Source organism: Lepidochelys kempii, chromosome 3, assembly GCF_965140265.1.
Source record: "Lepidochelys kempii isolate rLepKem1 chromosome 3, rLepKem1.hap2, whole genome shotgun sequence".
Classification (NCBI taxonomy): Eukaryota; Metazoa; Chordata; order Testudines; family Cheloniidae; genus Lepidochelys; species Lepidochelys kempii.
This window is the reverse complement of record NC_133258.1, coordinates 92,865,442-92,877,456: the sequence shown is the minus strand read 5'-3', so window position 1 is coordinate 92,877,456 and position 12,015 is coordinate 92,865,442. Positions and strand designations below refer to the sequence as shown.

Sequence of the window (12,015 nt, the reverse complement as noted above, 5' to 3'; positions counted from 1 at the left end):
TGTATTTTCTTATTGTCACAAAAGATATAATACATCATGAAGATACAGTGTTGCATATGCACTGTTCAGAAAAAAAGTATGATGCTTTCTTTATTGCTTTTGGCATGATCTCTGGGGCATATCTCCTGTGGAAAAAGCAATGCAAATGAAGTGATGTGGGTTTTTTTCAGTCTGGAGGTGCCCTTCATATCTGCCAAAACTAAAATAGTTAAAGCTGCGTCAACTGCTGTCATTTATCTCTCTCCTTATTCCTAAGTAGTGCTTTCATTGGTTTAAAAGCAGTGGATAATCTTCATATATTAGTATTACTGTGTAAGTTACTTGCATTTTGTATGACATTAAAACAATTAAAATATACTAATATAGACCCTGATCCTGTGCTTGCATAGATCAATGCAGTTTCATTAGGGAGCAGCAAATTGCAAGATCAGGGCACTGTTACTTTTAGATTGTAGGTTCTTGAGACCACAGACCTGTTTTGTACGCTTGTAATGCACCAGGTGCATCTTTAGTACTATTTAAGTAATATATAATATTGAGCATAACACACAATAAATTTTAATTGTACCATATTTTGCACCATGCTAATAAGGTTATTTGAGCATAGGTTACTAATTTTATTTCTTTTTCCTCTTAGGACAAAATTTTGAGATTCTATGCAAAGACCTTTTCATCTTCTCCACTAACTAGGACAAGGGAAGTCTATACAAGTCTAGGTATGTGCATTTAATCTTGTTTTAAGAGTTTTTCATGTTTCATATGCTTTTCAGAAATCACCTTAAAAAAAAATCACATCTTAATGAGGTCTGTATTACTAGTAATACTGTTTTTTTTTTCCTTCTCTTTTCAGCGAAACACTTAGAATTGTACTTTCTTTCTGGAGAAAACTGTGTTCCTACTATTTCAGATGGTATAGACATAACTAACGCAGAAATAATTCGTTTACTTAAAAAGGTATGCTAGTTTTCTATCCCTTTTATTTTTTTTAATTATTGAAATATTATTAATTCTTTTTTTAAAAAATTATAACCTTTATGTTCACAGGTGCGTCTTCTAAATGAGTACCAAAGAGAGGTTCCCTCTTTCTGGATTCGTCATCCAGAAAAGTATGTCACCTTGAATCAGTATTTCTAAGATAAATATTTTTTACATTAGTGTTAAAGGCATAGAATTTTATCAGAAGATTAGTAATGTATATCTAAATGTCTGGATTGTGGGGGCAATGGAGAGGGACTGAGAGCTGGTTGAGCATGGGATGGGGAATGGCCAGTGGATCTGTCTGGCATGGATCCACTGGATCACAAAACTACTTAGAGGCTCACTGTGGACAGTGGTCTACTACTCCTTCCCTTCATTACTATTTTATTTTATCGGATGCTTTACAAATCAAGAGGCAAGGCCCCTATCCTGAGAATTTTAAAACCTAAACCAGTGGTTCCCAAACTTGTTCCGCCGCTTGTGCAGGGAAAGCCCCTGGCGGGCCGGGCTGGTTTGTTTACCTGCCGTGTCCGTAGGTTTGGCTGGCCGCGGTTCGCTACTGGAAGCGGCGCAGGCCGAGGGGTGTACTGGCCGCCGCTTCCACGAGAAATGGTGGGTGGAGGGTGACAAAGGAAGTGGTGGAACTAGTAGTGATATTCAGTGTATCTCTTATTGTTCCTTGTTTTCTTTCTCTTGTGCACATACAAAGGGTCTATATAAGGAAAGCAGTTTTTGGATGGGAATGAGGAAAAAGGAGTTAAAAGGCTGTGTTGAAGAAATTAGTTTAAAGGAGAGATGCTATCCATAGGTTGTAGTAATGGGTGCAGTCCAGCTGTGTAGACACTTGAGGAAATGAATTCACTCTACAGTCTCTGCATAATTTCAGTAACCCTTTCAGTCAGGCCTTGTTTGACGGATTATCTGCATTGTCAGTTGTTTCACTGCATAGTTATGGGCTTGATTCAGGAACCACTTGGTGAAATGCTATAGCTCATGTTATGGAGAGGGTCAGACTTGATTATCATTGTGGTTCCTTTTGGCCCTAACATTTGTGACTCTCTGAATAAACATGTAGGATGATTACTGTATGTCCAAAACATCATTTTTGTGCTCCACTATGCCTTTTTTTTGGTACCATATTCTTTTTCTCTTTAATTTAGTATACTACGCATATAAAGATATTGGTTTCTTCCAATTAATTAGTCACAGTCTTAGAGAAAGTCCCTTTCCATTTCCCATATGCCAGTTCAGGGCTACTACTTCATTAGCCCTTTCAACTACCATCAGCTATGCAGGTGTCTTTGTGTAAATATATTTTTCGATATATACTCTTTCCATTCCCACTGTTACCCGGGGTTCTTTTAACCCAAAGCTCTTGGTAACTTTTACTCTGTGCGAGGTAGTGTCAGGAAATAAATCAGGGGAGACACAGCCGTCCAACTGATAGATGGCTGGCACAAACAGGACAACACAAGAGTGCTTTCACTTAAAGCTATACTTCACTTAGTTTCAAGCACTTATACACATGTTCGCAACAGGTTAGTAAAACACCCCCAACCCTTAATAATTACCAAAGCTGAGTGTGGCTCTCGAGTGGCACAGCGGCCCCAGTGTCTGCCGGTGGGGAACACAAGATACATCCAGAGGGAGAGTCCAGTCCTGAAAGAGTCCCACCACCTCAGACTTTCCCCCCTTTATTTATACATTAGTAATAAAATAACATGTCCCCTAAAGAAAACTTGTCAAGCAAGCAGTTTCAATGGTCAAGCAAGAGGCTTTCTTCTGATTATTGATTAACCAGGTGTGGGTTTTTCCAGAGTTTGCAGCCTTGAGACCCCAATAGACATTCCTGGGGCACATCCTGCTCTTCTAAAATGTATGTATCAGCAACTTCAACACAATTTTTATCAGGAAGGACGCAGGGTCAAGCTGCCCTTTCTGTGGCACCCAGCCCCCCTCCCCGCCCTTCTGCCTTGGTTAAACTGAGACTGCTGAATGGCCAATTTACAGCCTGCTTACTTGGCTGCTTTTAGCAATAAGCCATAGTGGTTTCAGGAACTTTACTGATTTGCCAAAGTCTCCGCGTACACCGCCACCCTTATTTTGAAATCATAAAGAACCATTTGACACTAATAACCGTATCTTTCTTGTCTCCATAGCTAGTTCAACTTCTGGTTTTCAGTCTTTTGTGCCTTTCAGCCTTTCCTCCTACGGTCTTTCAGCCTTCAGGCCCCCTACCTTTGGGGAAGTAGGCAAACACTTTTCCCTGTTAGTTCCACTGCAGCTTGGCATCAGCTGTATGACATCAATTCCCCATCAGTGCACTCAAAATAATCTACCTCCTCTCCAGACTCTCTGGAAACCTTATCCTCTCCTGGCATCTTCTAGCATATGCCAACAGATGTCAGGATCTCCAGTACTCAGGCAGTATGACTGTGTGATGCAGGAAGTGTTGGTGATTGAGTGTGTAGCACTCTTAATTCCAAGTCATTGATGGTCCAGTGCCGCAGCATCTCAGAGGTGCTTTGCTATTGGAGTTGTTCTCTTTTAGATGAGACAAAAGTGGCTAATCACTTTTAATTAAAAGATCAATGGCATTTTCCCCAACAGTCGGAGACTTTGGCCCCCAGGGTTCTGGCCAAATCCAAATCTAAATACCGGTAATTACATTCTACCTACTTAAATTCTTTTTCCTAAAAATTTGGGTAGTAGTTTTTATGCACAGTTAAACATTTACCTTCTTTTGTCTTGGAGGAGACTGCATTTCCATGGGGGTAAACAATTAATAATAATAATTACTAGCCAACTTTTATATACTGTTATGGATTCCTTTGGGAAGATGCTATATAAAAATATGCATGTTGTTATCCATTTTATTCATAGTAACGCAGTAAGGGCTAAAAATGAATGTTAAAAGATCAAATTAAATGTAATTCAGGTTCCATTTATAGTGTATGTATATTTCCAATTTAAAAAGTTTCCCAGTATTATAAGCAAAATTATTTTTGACTGGTACCAGTATAAAATTTAATTTGATTTAACACTTGACCATTTTTTTTCCTAATAATCTCTTGAGGTATATGGAAGAAATAGTTGAGAGTACCTTATTGCTGTTGTCAGTAAAACGTGAGCAAAGACACCTTGTCTCTCCAAAACTTTTGGATCCAGTCTACTTCTTGGCTCTGCTTGATATCAAAGCTGTATGGTTTAAAAAATGGATGGTAAGGAAAAATGGAAGGATCTGCTGATGGATTTTATGGATTTCAAAATGTTTAACTCATAAAGATTGGAAACAGTGATTCTAGGTTGTATCCAGTTCTATAGACCAGTGATTCTCAAAGCCAGTCCGCCACTTGTTCAAGGAAAGCCCCTGGTGCGCCGGACTGGTTTGTTTACCTGCCGCATCCGCAGGTTCGGCAGATCGCGGCTCCCACTGGCTGCGGTTCACCGCTCCCACTGGCTGTGGTTTGCCGCTCCAGGCCAATGGGGGCTGCGGGAAGGGCGGCCAGCACGTTCCTTGGCCCGCACTGCTTCCCGCAGCCCCCATTGGCCTGGAGCGGCAAACCGCAGCCAGTGGGAGCCGCGATCGGCCGAACCTGCAGACACGGCAGGTAAACAAACCGGTCCAGTGCGCCAGGGGCTTTCCCTGAACAAGCGGTGGACCGGCTTTGAGAACCACTGGTATAGACTATAACATATGGTGTATATATACCTGCTAAAGGGCTTTGGGGGCAGAAAGTAATTGTTGCAGAAGTAGTTAAAATGCATCTTTTGTGACAGTTTTTAAGTAAAGGTGATTATAGTGTAATTAAGGGTTAAAATTTAAACATCATAAAATGATGAGAAACATATATAAAAAGTTGTGTGTGGCAATAGTCCTGGGCCAGGTTAGAGAGAAGGGTACAGGTGGAAGGATAGAGAATAGCTTCGTTGGGAAGGTGTGGTGTAGGTTCCTTTTGAGGTTAGAATTAGCAGTTCTCCAAGGGAGCACAAAAGGGTCAATTTGCATTCTGCCCCTCACAACTATGCCATTCAGGATTTGCATAGCTCTGTATGAAGCCATATCCTGTCATCTAAGCATAGTTACTGGTTTTCTAGTTTGGCACATGCATAACTGCACATTGTGTTTATTTTCATTCTGGCCTATCTCTAAAACTACTGTAGTTTTATTGTAATCCTCTCTTTTTTATTGCTACCCTAATCTAATGTCAGTAGAAAAACATACCTGTATGGAACAGTGATTAACATGAGTTAGAACTTAATTCTGTGCAGTAATTATTGGAATAGAATTGGAGAACTTTGATTTTTGTGTTGCAAAGTAAAAATTAAATCAAATGATTGATGTTCACACTATTTCTATTGTACAATTTTAGCATGCAAATTATAGCAGAACAGTGGTGCTAAGGCTCCTTGAAAAGAAATATAAATCTCTGGTAAGTCTATATTTGTGGTTACCATATTCTGCTTGGAATTTATTTTCATTATGTTCCTTGTGGTTTGAGCAGTTATTTGTTCCTGTCTTCTATTGTGCCTGGTCTTTTTTCCTTTGGTAGACCATGTGATAGTTTTTTAAATTGGTCAAGTCTTTGGTTTAAAAAAAATTGTTTCAGAACCCAGTAGTCTTTTGTCAGTGCTAAATGCAATATGGGGCACGTGAGCAGATTTGAATAAGGGGAAATTGAAAAGTTTTATATCAGCTATTTAATAAATGAGACTGTTGTTTAATACTATTTATACATGTTGTATTATAGATTTGTTGCATAAGACATACATATAGATGAGGATAAACACGTGGAAAATTGTCATAAAAACATACATCTTGAGTTTGGTTTTAAACTGTTTGATGAAAAAAGACTCCTCCTGTTAATGCAATATTAAGGTTATGAAATCAAGCATCATCAATCAAAAATTGTAAGGCTAAGGCAGAACATATCAAATATGTAAAGCACCAGTACTGCAACTTGTTCCACCTGAGCAGACCCCTGTGTGGCAGTTGTGGGACCTGGGAAGTGTAAAGAGTTCAAACGACTATATGGTATACGAAATGTGGTAGCAGGCATGGACTTTTGGCACAATGTGATAAGTGGGTTTCCTGGGGAATCCTTGGGGAGTGTATAATGCAAATTCCACAGCCTGGGCTATGCAAAAGCCAAAAAAGATGGCTACTGACTAGTTACCTTGGCTCAAGCTCTATAAGAAACAGCTGAACTGTCCACTGGAGTGTGGTTCCTGGTCTAAAAACTGACATGAACTTGTAATCAAGGGGGCAAACCCAGCTGTGGGGTTTGAAAGAATGACACCTACCAGAACCCTGTGTTTGAATTAGGGGCGACTGCGGGTAAGCATTTATCATTCATGTGGGTTCTTTTTTGGTTTTATATGTTTTCTCTGTAGTGTTTTTGCTCGAATAAATGCAGTTTGCTTTGTGAAGGCCGGGTGGTAGCTGGTGTATACTGTTATAGCGCCTGGAGAAAGAGTTAACCGCAGGTGGTGGATCCTGGTCAGACCTACTGGGAAATTACAGCAAATTGCAAAGGGACTGCAAACCTAAACCCCCAGTCTCATGGGAGAGAGATGCAGGACACCCTAAAAGAGGTGACCGCTGGGAAGCCTAAACCTTTAAGTGGGTGCCCTTGAGGGAGACCAGGAGGAGAGTCAAAGGTGCAGTTGACTCTGAAACTGTGCCCCCTGCACGTGCACAAAGCTTTGCTGATTTCAGTGGGGCTCCATGCAGATGTTAGTGGGGGGTCCACCCGTATGGAACATGTGGCAGGATTGAGGCTATATTTTATAAAATATGTTAATACAAGTGAAGAAATTTGATGTAATATATATATATAATTCATAACATTATAATATATTAAATAAAATACAGAAAAAACATAAAAATACCTTTTATATCAGGTGCATCTAGGTTTATTAGTTGTGCACCAACATCATGCTTGGCTCTCTGAAAACATAGAGGAAAATGTGGTCCATGCCCCAAAGAGTTCATAATATAAAGTGTACACACCGTACAGTTAAACATACATGATCCGTAAGTATAAGTTAGGCCCACTACCAAGTTGTGCATTTATTTTACTTTTTTTTCAATGTATGTGCAATATGTGGGTCAATAGTAAAAGAGACGCGGTACCCCAGTATTATAATAATTGCAAATATAACTTCAGGCCATCTCTTTCATTATTTGCTAATTTCAAAAACACATTTCTGGGGAGGTGTACATCTGCAGTTTTAATTGCAGCACCTGTTTGAGTATAGTGCTGTGTGTTGAAAACCCTTTTTTGTAAATAAAAAAATATTTTGTAGCATAAACACGCTGCCCTTTTGCAGAGACCATCAGTGCTAGCAATATTGTTAAGGCACTGACACATTTGACTAGTATAGATGGATCCTCTGATCAAACATTTAAAATCTGGATGCCTAAACTAGGCTTCTAAATTCATATTTAAGCACCTACATAAAAGTAGCTGATATTCAGAATTGCCGGCCTCCAACTAATCCCATCAAAATCAATGAGAGCTGCAGGTGTGCTCTACCTTCGAAAATCAGACCACTTTTATTTAAATGATTAAACATCAATTTAGAAGTCTAATGTTAGGCACATAGGTTTGAAAATGTTGACCACAAACTTTCAGATAATCTTAATCAAATATCTAGCTTATAGCACCATACGCATTTAAGCCAGTGCGAATTTGATCCGTCATATTCAGTGATATAGACACTATTGTACAGTACATTGGGAGGGGGAAGAAAAAGAAAAAATAGTTTGAGGCTTTGAAGACCAGATTAGGTGTCCTTTTGAAGCAGGATTAAAAAAAAAAATCTACATGTGTAGTGGGCAAAGTGACTTTAAAACATGGCTATTAAAAGTGAAAAGAGACCATGAGTGAACTTATTTTAAAAGGGTGATTAAAATGTGGGATAAATTAAAGAAAACATTTGGCTTTTTTGGACATATGTAGCTTATTCTCCTGACATCTTTACAATGCTACCCTGCAACATGTTTTTATTTAGTTAACCAATGGGAGGGGAGGCTTGCCGAAAGAAGGGGTATATCACTTTAAGTGCGTGGAAAAGAGGCACAGACCCTTCTGCAAAAGCGCTAGGAGTCAGTTGACTCATCCCCCAGGGACTGGAAGAGCTGGGGAGTTGATAAGGGCAAGCTCAGCAAGAGAAACCCCTTTTCATCAGACCAGGTGGAGCAGCAATGGATTGGCTGGAAAAAGGGGGGCTGGCGGAAGCCCCCACGTAGATATTGAAATGAACATGGAGTTACCTGCACTATATTATATTATCTGCCGGGTTATCTCAGACATCTAATAATAAAGTTGTGGGCTGATTAAACCATACACAGTGTCTTCTGTCCTTCTTCCAGTATAACTGGACAATGTTGTGGTTTAGATTGGCCTGCTGAACTTCTTGACATCCCAAAATAATTCCCACCACACAGTTTCCATATCAATGTTCGTGTATAACACTAAATACTGTACTTGTTCTAGCTTTCACAAATACCTACGAATATATTTTTCGCAGAATAATCCTTTTGATACCTCTAGATCTGAAGTTTCTATTGATAAACATTATGGACTTTGCAGTGGCACTTACATTGCTTTGGAAAATTTTCCCTCCTTTTGGTAAGTGGCTGATTCATTTTAAACTATGTGCAATCATATGAAAATTCAGACCCTGTTGCTAAGAGGCAGTACTTGGATCTAAAGGAGAATTAATTTATTGTGAGGTGTTGGAAGTTTTATTGTATTTTGCTTTTTTCAGATTACTGCATCTGTTCAACAGTGTGTTTACTACTTTGAATCATGTGAATCAGCAGTTGATGCAACTTCTAAAGTTAATGTTTTGCCCCAGCAGTACAGCAGTAAGTAATTATTTTATCATGTGTTCTACAATTTTTATATATTTTATATTTTTATACATATACATACATAAACCTAGATTTTTATACTGTGCTTATTACTGTGATATCTGAGCTCCACATGGCAAAAGAAGAATACACCCTCACGCTTTAACCCCACAAAAATCTCTTTATGTATCATCTTTTGAAATAGCTCTTTACATCTTTTTCACTTGAAATGGGGGGAAAAGTATATTTCAGTGATATTTGCTTATTTATGCTGTCTGGGAAACTTCCTTTACAAATGTAGTATTACACATTTATTGGTGGTTCAAACAGGAGGAATACATAATAGACAGGTATGGTACTGAAACTATAACTGAATTGTGAGAAATGTTTTTTTGTGTTTTTTTTTAAGGCAATAATCAGAAGACTTTCTACTCAGGACAAGAATTACAGTATATCTATTTTGTTCATTCACTGTGCCTTTTAGGAAGATTGTTGATATATAAACAAGGCAGAAACCTATTTCCTGTACAGCTGGAAAATAGAAAAGGTATGGGCAAGTGGAGGAAAGAGGAAGATGTTTAATGACAATGTGTTTGTTGTTAAGCTGTGTTTCAAATGTGGTATTGTAGATGTTACGTGAGATTGTTCCTATTATTTGGCACTTCTGTAACTGGGAGTCTTTGTTAGACATAGTGTGGCTAAAACTGAGCATTGGGCCTAATTTCTTCATCCTTGATAGTAAGTAAATTTGTATTGTTGTCTGAGTAGTGAAAGTAGTAATGGCACAGTTAATGTACTAAGAATGGTTAAATTATGACAACGATTGAGATAATAAGTTAAATCCACAGTCTTGTCGCAAATTTATGGAAAATTCCCTTTACAATTAACTTCAACTTGTAATAGTCTTGATGAAGTTTGTCCAACTATTCATAAATATCGTACATGTATTCAATACCTTTAAACTATAGGCCGCCTCCTACTTCCACAGAAGATGTGGTAAAACTCCAGTTGATTTAAATGGGAGAGGATCAAGCCATATTAGATGATCTGGAAATATTTACAGTGGTTAGCTAAGTGGCTACAGTCCAAAATTACTGTAGTTTGTCATCTGTAGATAAAGCCGTTAATCACAATAAAACAAGAAGTTGATTATCTATGTTTAGAAAGTTCATTTTGTTAGGAGGTTAATGTAGTGCTTTATTTTATAGACTCCTTTTTTTTCTTTGTGATTTTTGTAGATTTCATATCCCTAACCGACCTGTTGGTACTATTTATTCAATTTATTTATTGCTCTCCCACTTGCCCAAAGACAACTCTGACAGTGCACACAGGTAATATTGCCCTTTTTATTTAATTTCTTAATTGTGTCACTTTGTGACTAGAGGAAGAATTCAATACCTTTTGTATCTGGTTACTTTTAATTTGGATATTTTAAATAACAGCTTTGCAAACTTTCTTTTGTTTTCTTTCTTTCTTGACTGGATATTACCCAACTGAAGATGACTCAAGTAAGCATCTGGATAAAAGTTATGATACTATATTAATGTTCATTTAATATTAAAAATTTAAACTAATACTTCTTGTGTTTGTCAGGCAATTATTCTCCAGCAATCCTTGTTACAGAGGTGCTACAAATTCTGTGTGACCGAGCTGAATGTGCTACTGAATGTTTATATACCAATACGGTGATAGATGCACTTCTTCATCCCATTCATAATTTACTGAATGAAACAGAGGTTTGTAGTGTCCCTCCAAATAAACTTTAAATGTTTGTTTAAATCTTACCATATCAAAGAGATGTGTGAGAAAAATCAATACTTTTGTTAAAGTGTATTCTTGTGGTATTGGAAATCAGTGCAACCTGATAGTGTGGATGTTGTTATCCGCTATAAAGGTGCTTAATTGGTATAGTTTATTTTCATTACAGTATCCCCTTTAGTGTGTGGGTAGTACATTCTCCATGCTGATTCAGTCCATGGACTCTTTTCTGTCAGTATCATTAAAGGTGATAATTATGATGAGGATATGTACGTGCTTCAATTTGAACAGAGGCCATTTGCTAATTTTGTTTATGCCAGTGATACTCAGATCTGAGTGGTTCAGGAGTCAAATTAGCTATCAGCATTACGCAAAAGAGCCACGATAGTGTGAATTCATTGTTTCATTTACTATAGTGATACACACACGCGCACCCTCACAGCAAATACGTTAATAACTTAATTGATTAATAGCGTAGTAAAAGCATCCTGATTGGTTAATAATTTAAATTGGTTAATAATTAAATCACAGTGTTTTAATATCATGTATTGCAAAGAGCCACAGAAGATACATTAAAGAGTCACTTGTGGCTCGTAAGCATCAGGGCTGGTCTACGCTAGCACTATAAATCAATCTAAATTACAGTAGTTCAGTTATGTAAGTTACGTAACTGAAGTCGATGTAATTTGGATTGACTTACATTGGTGTCTTCACCGTGCTATGTTGACAAGAGATGCTCTCCTGTCAACATAGCTTCCGCCTCTTGGGGAGGTGGAGTACAGATGTGGATGGGAGAACGCTCTCCTATAGACTTTGTGTCTTCCCCAGACCTGTTAAATCGACACTGCTGCATCAATTGCAGTAGTGCCAATTTAGCCGATAGTGTGAACCTGGCCTCAGTTTGAGTATCACTGATTTAGGCTATTGAACAGCTATCGTAAGGGTAATCATTGGTCACTACAGACCTGAGCCAGACTTGTACATGCATATTTTACAGAAACATATTAAAAATGTAAAAAGAAACTTTATAAGCCATTTACCTAAAAAACTAATGTATTTTTTTAACAAAACAGATGTATATAAATTGCCCTGAAACCTCTTTAATACATATAGCTGATATTTTGGCAAGGATTGCTGCTGTAGAAGATGGCCTTTCTCTTCTCCTTTATGGAGGAAACATGAACTCTGCCAAAAAGGATAGGTAAGAGCGTACTTTAAAAAAATATTTTACTCCACTAAATATGAGCTTGAAGTCATTCATTGTCCCCTTGTTATTTATAATGTACATATGTTTTGTTTTTGCTTTAAATAACAAAGTCTATCAGTGGAATGAACTGTGACAGGACAATGTAGTGTGAATCGCAAGGTTAAGGGGCACTTTTGTAGAAAGCAAAGAAGAAGCAGATTTTGATTGTTTA

The 12,015-nt window shown here is 38.0% G+C and overlaps 1 protein-coding gene across 13 annotated transcripts in view; it reads left to right on the top strand.

The window, feature by feature from the left end:
* The window catches only part of TBC1D32 (TBC1 domain family member 32), a 180,188-nt gene that overhangs the window by 25,369 nt on the left and 142,804 nt on the right, over nt 1–12,015 (top strand). For all 13 annotated transcript variants that reach the window (XR_012158036.1, XM_073337176.1, XM_073337184.1 and 10 more), the window contains exons 7-16: nt 638–716; nt 851–954; nt 1,045–1,106; nt 4,055–4,199; nt 5,352–5,411; nt 8,755–8,854; nt 9,249–9,386; nt 10,078–10,170; nt 10,433–10,575; nt 11,671–11,798. Coding sequence is in view for 12 of the 13 variants with exons in the window: in XM_073337176.1 (XP_073193277.1) it covers nt 638–716; nt 851–954; nt 1,045–1,106; nt 4,055–4,199; nt 5,352–5,411; nt 8,755–8,854; nt 9,249–9,386; nt 10,078–10,170; nt 10,433–10,575; nt 11,671–11,798 (1,052 nt within the window). In the remaining variant the exon portion in view is untranslated. The remainder of the gene's footprint in view (nt 1–637; nt 717–850; nt 955–1,044; nt 1,107–4,054; nt 4,200–5,351; nt 5,412–8,754; nt 8,855–9,248; nt 9,387–10,077; nt 10,171–10,432; nt 10,576–11,670; nt 11,799–12,015) is intronic.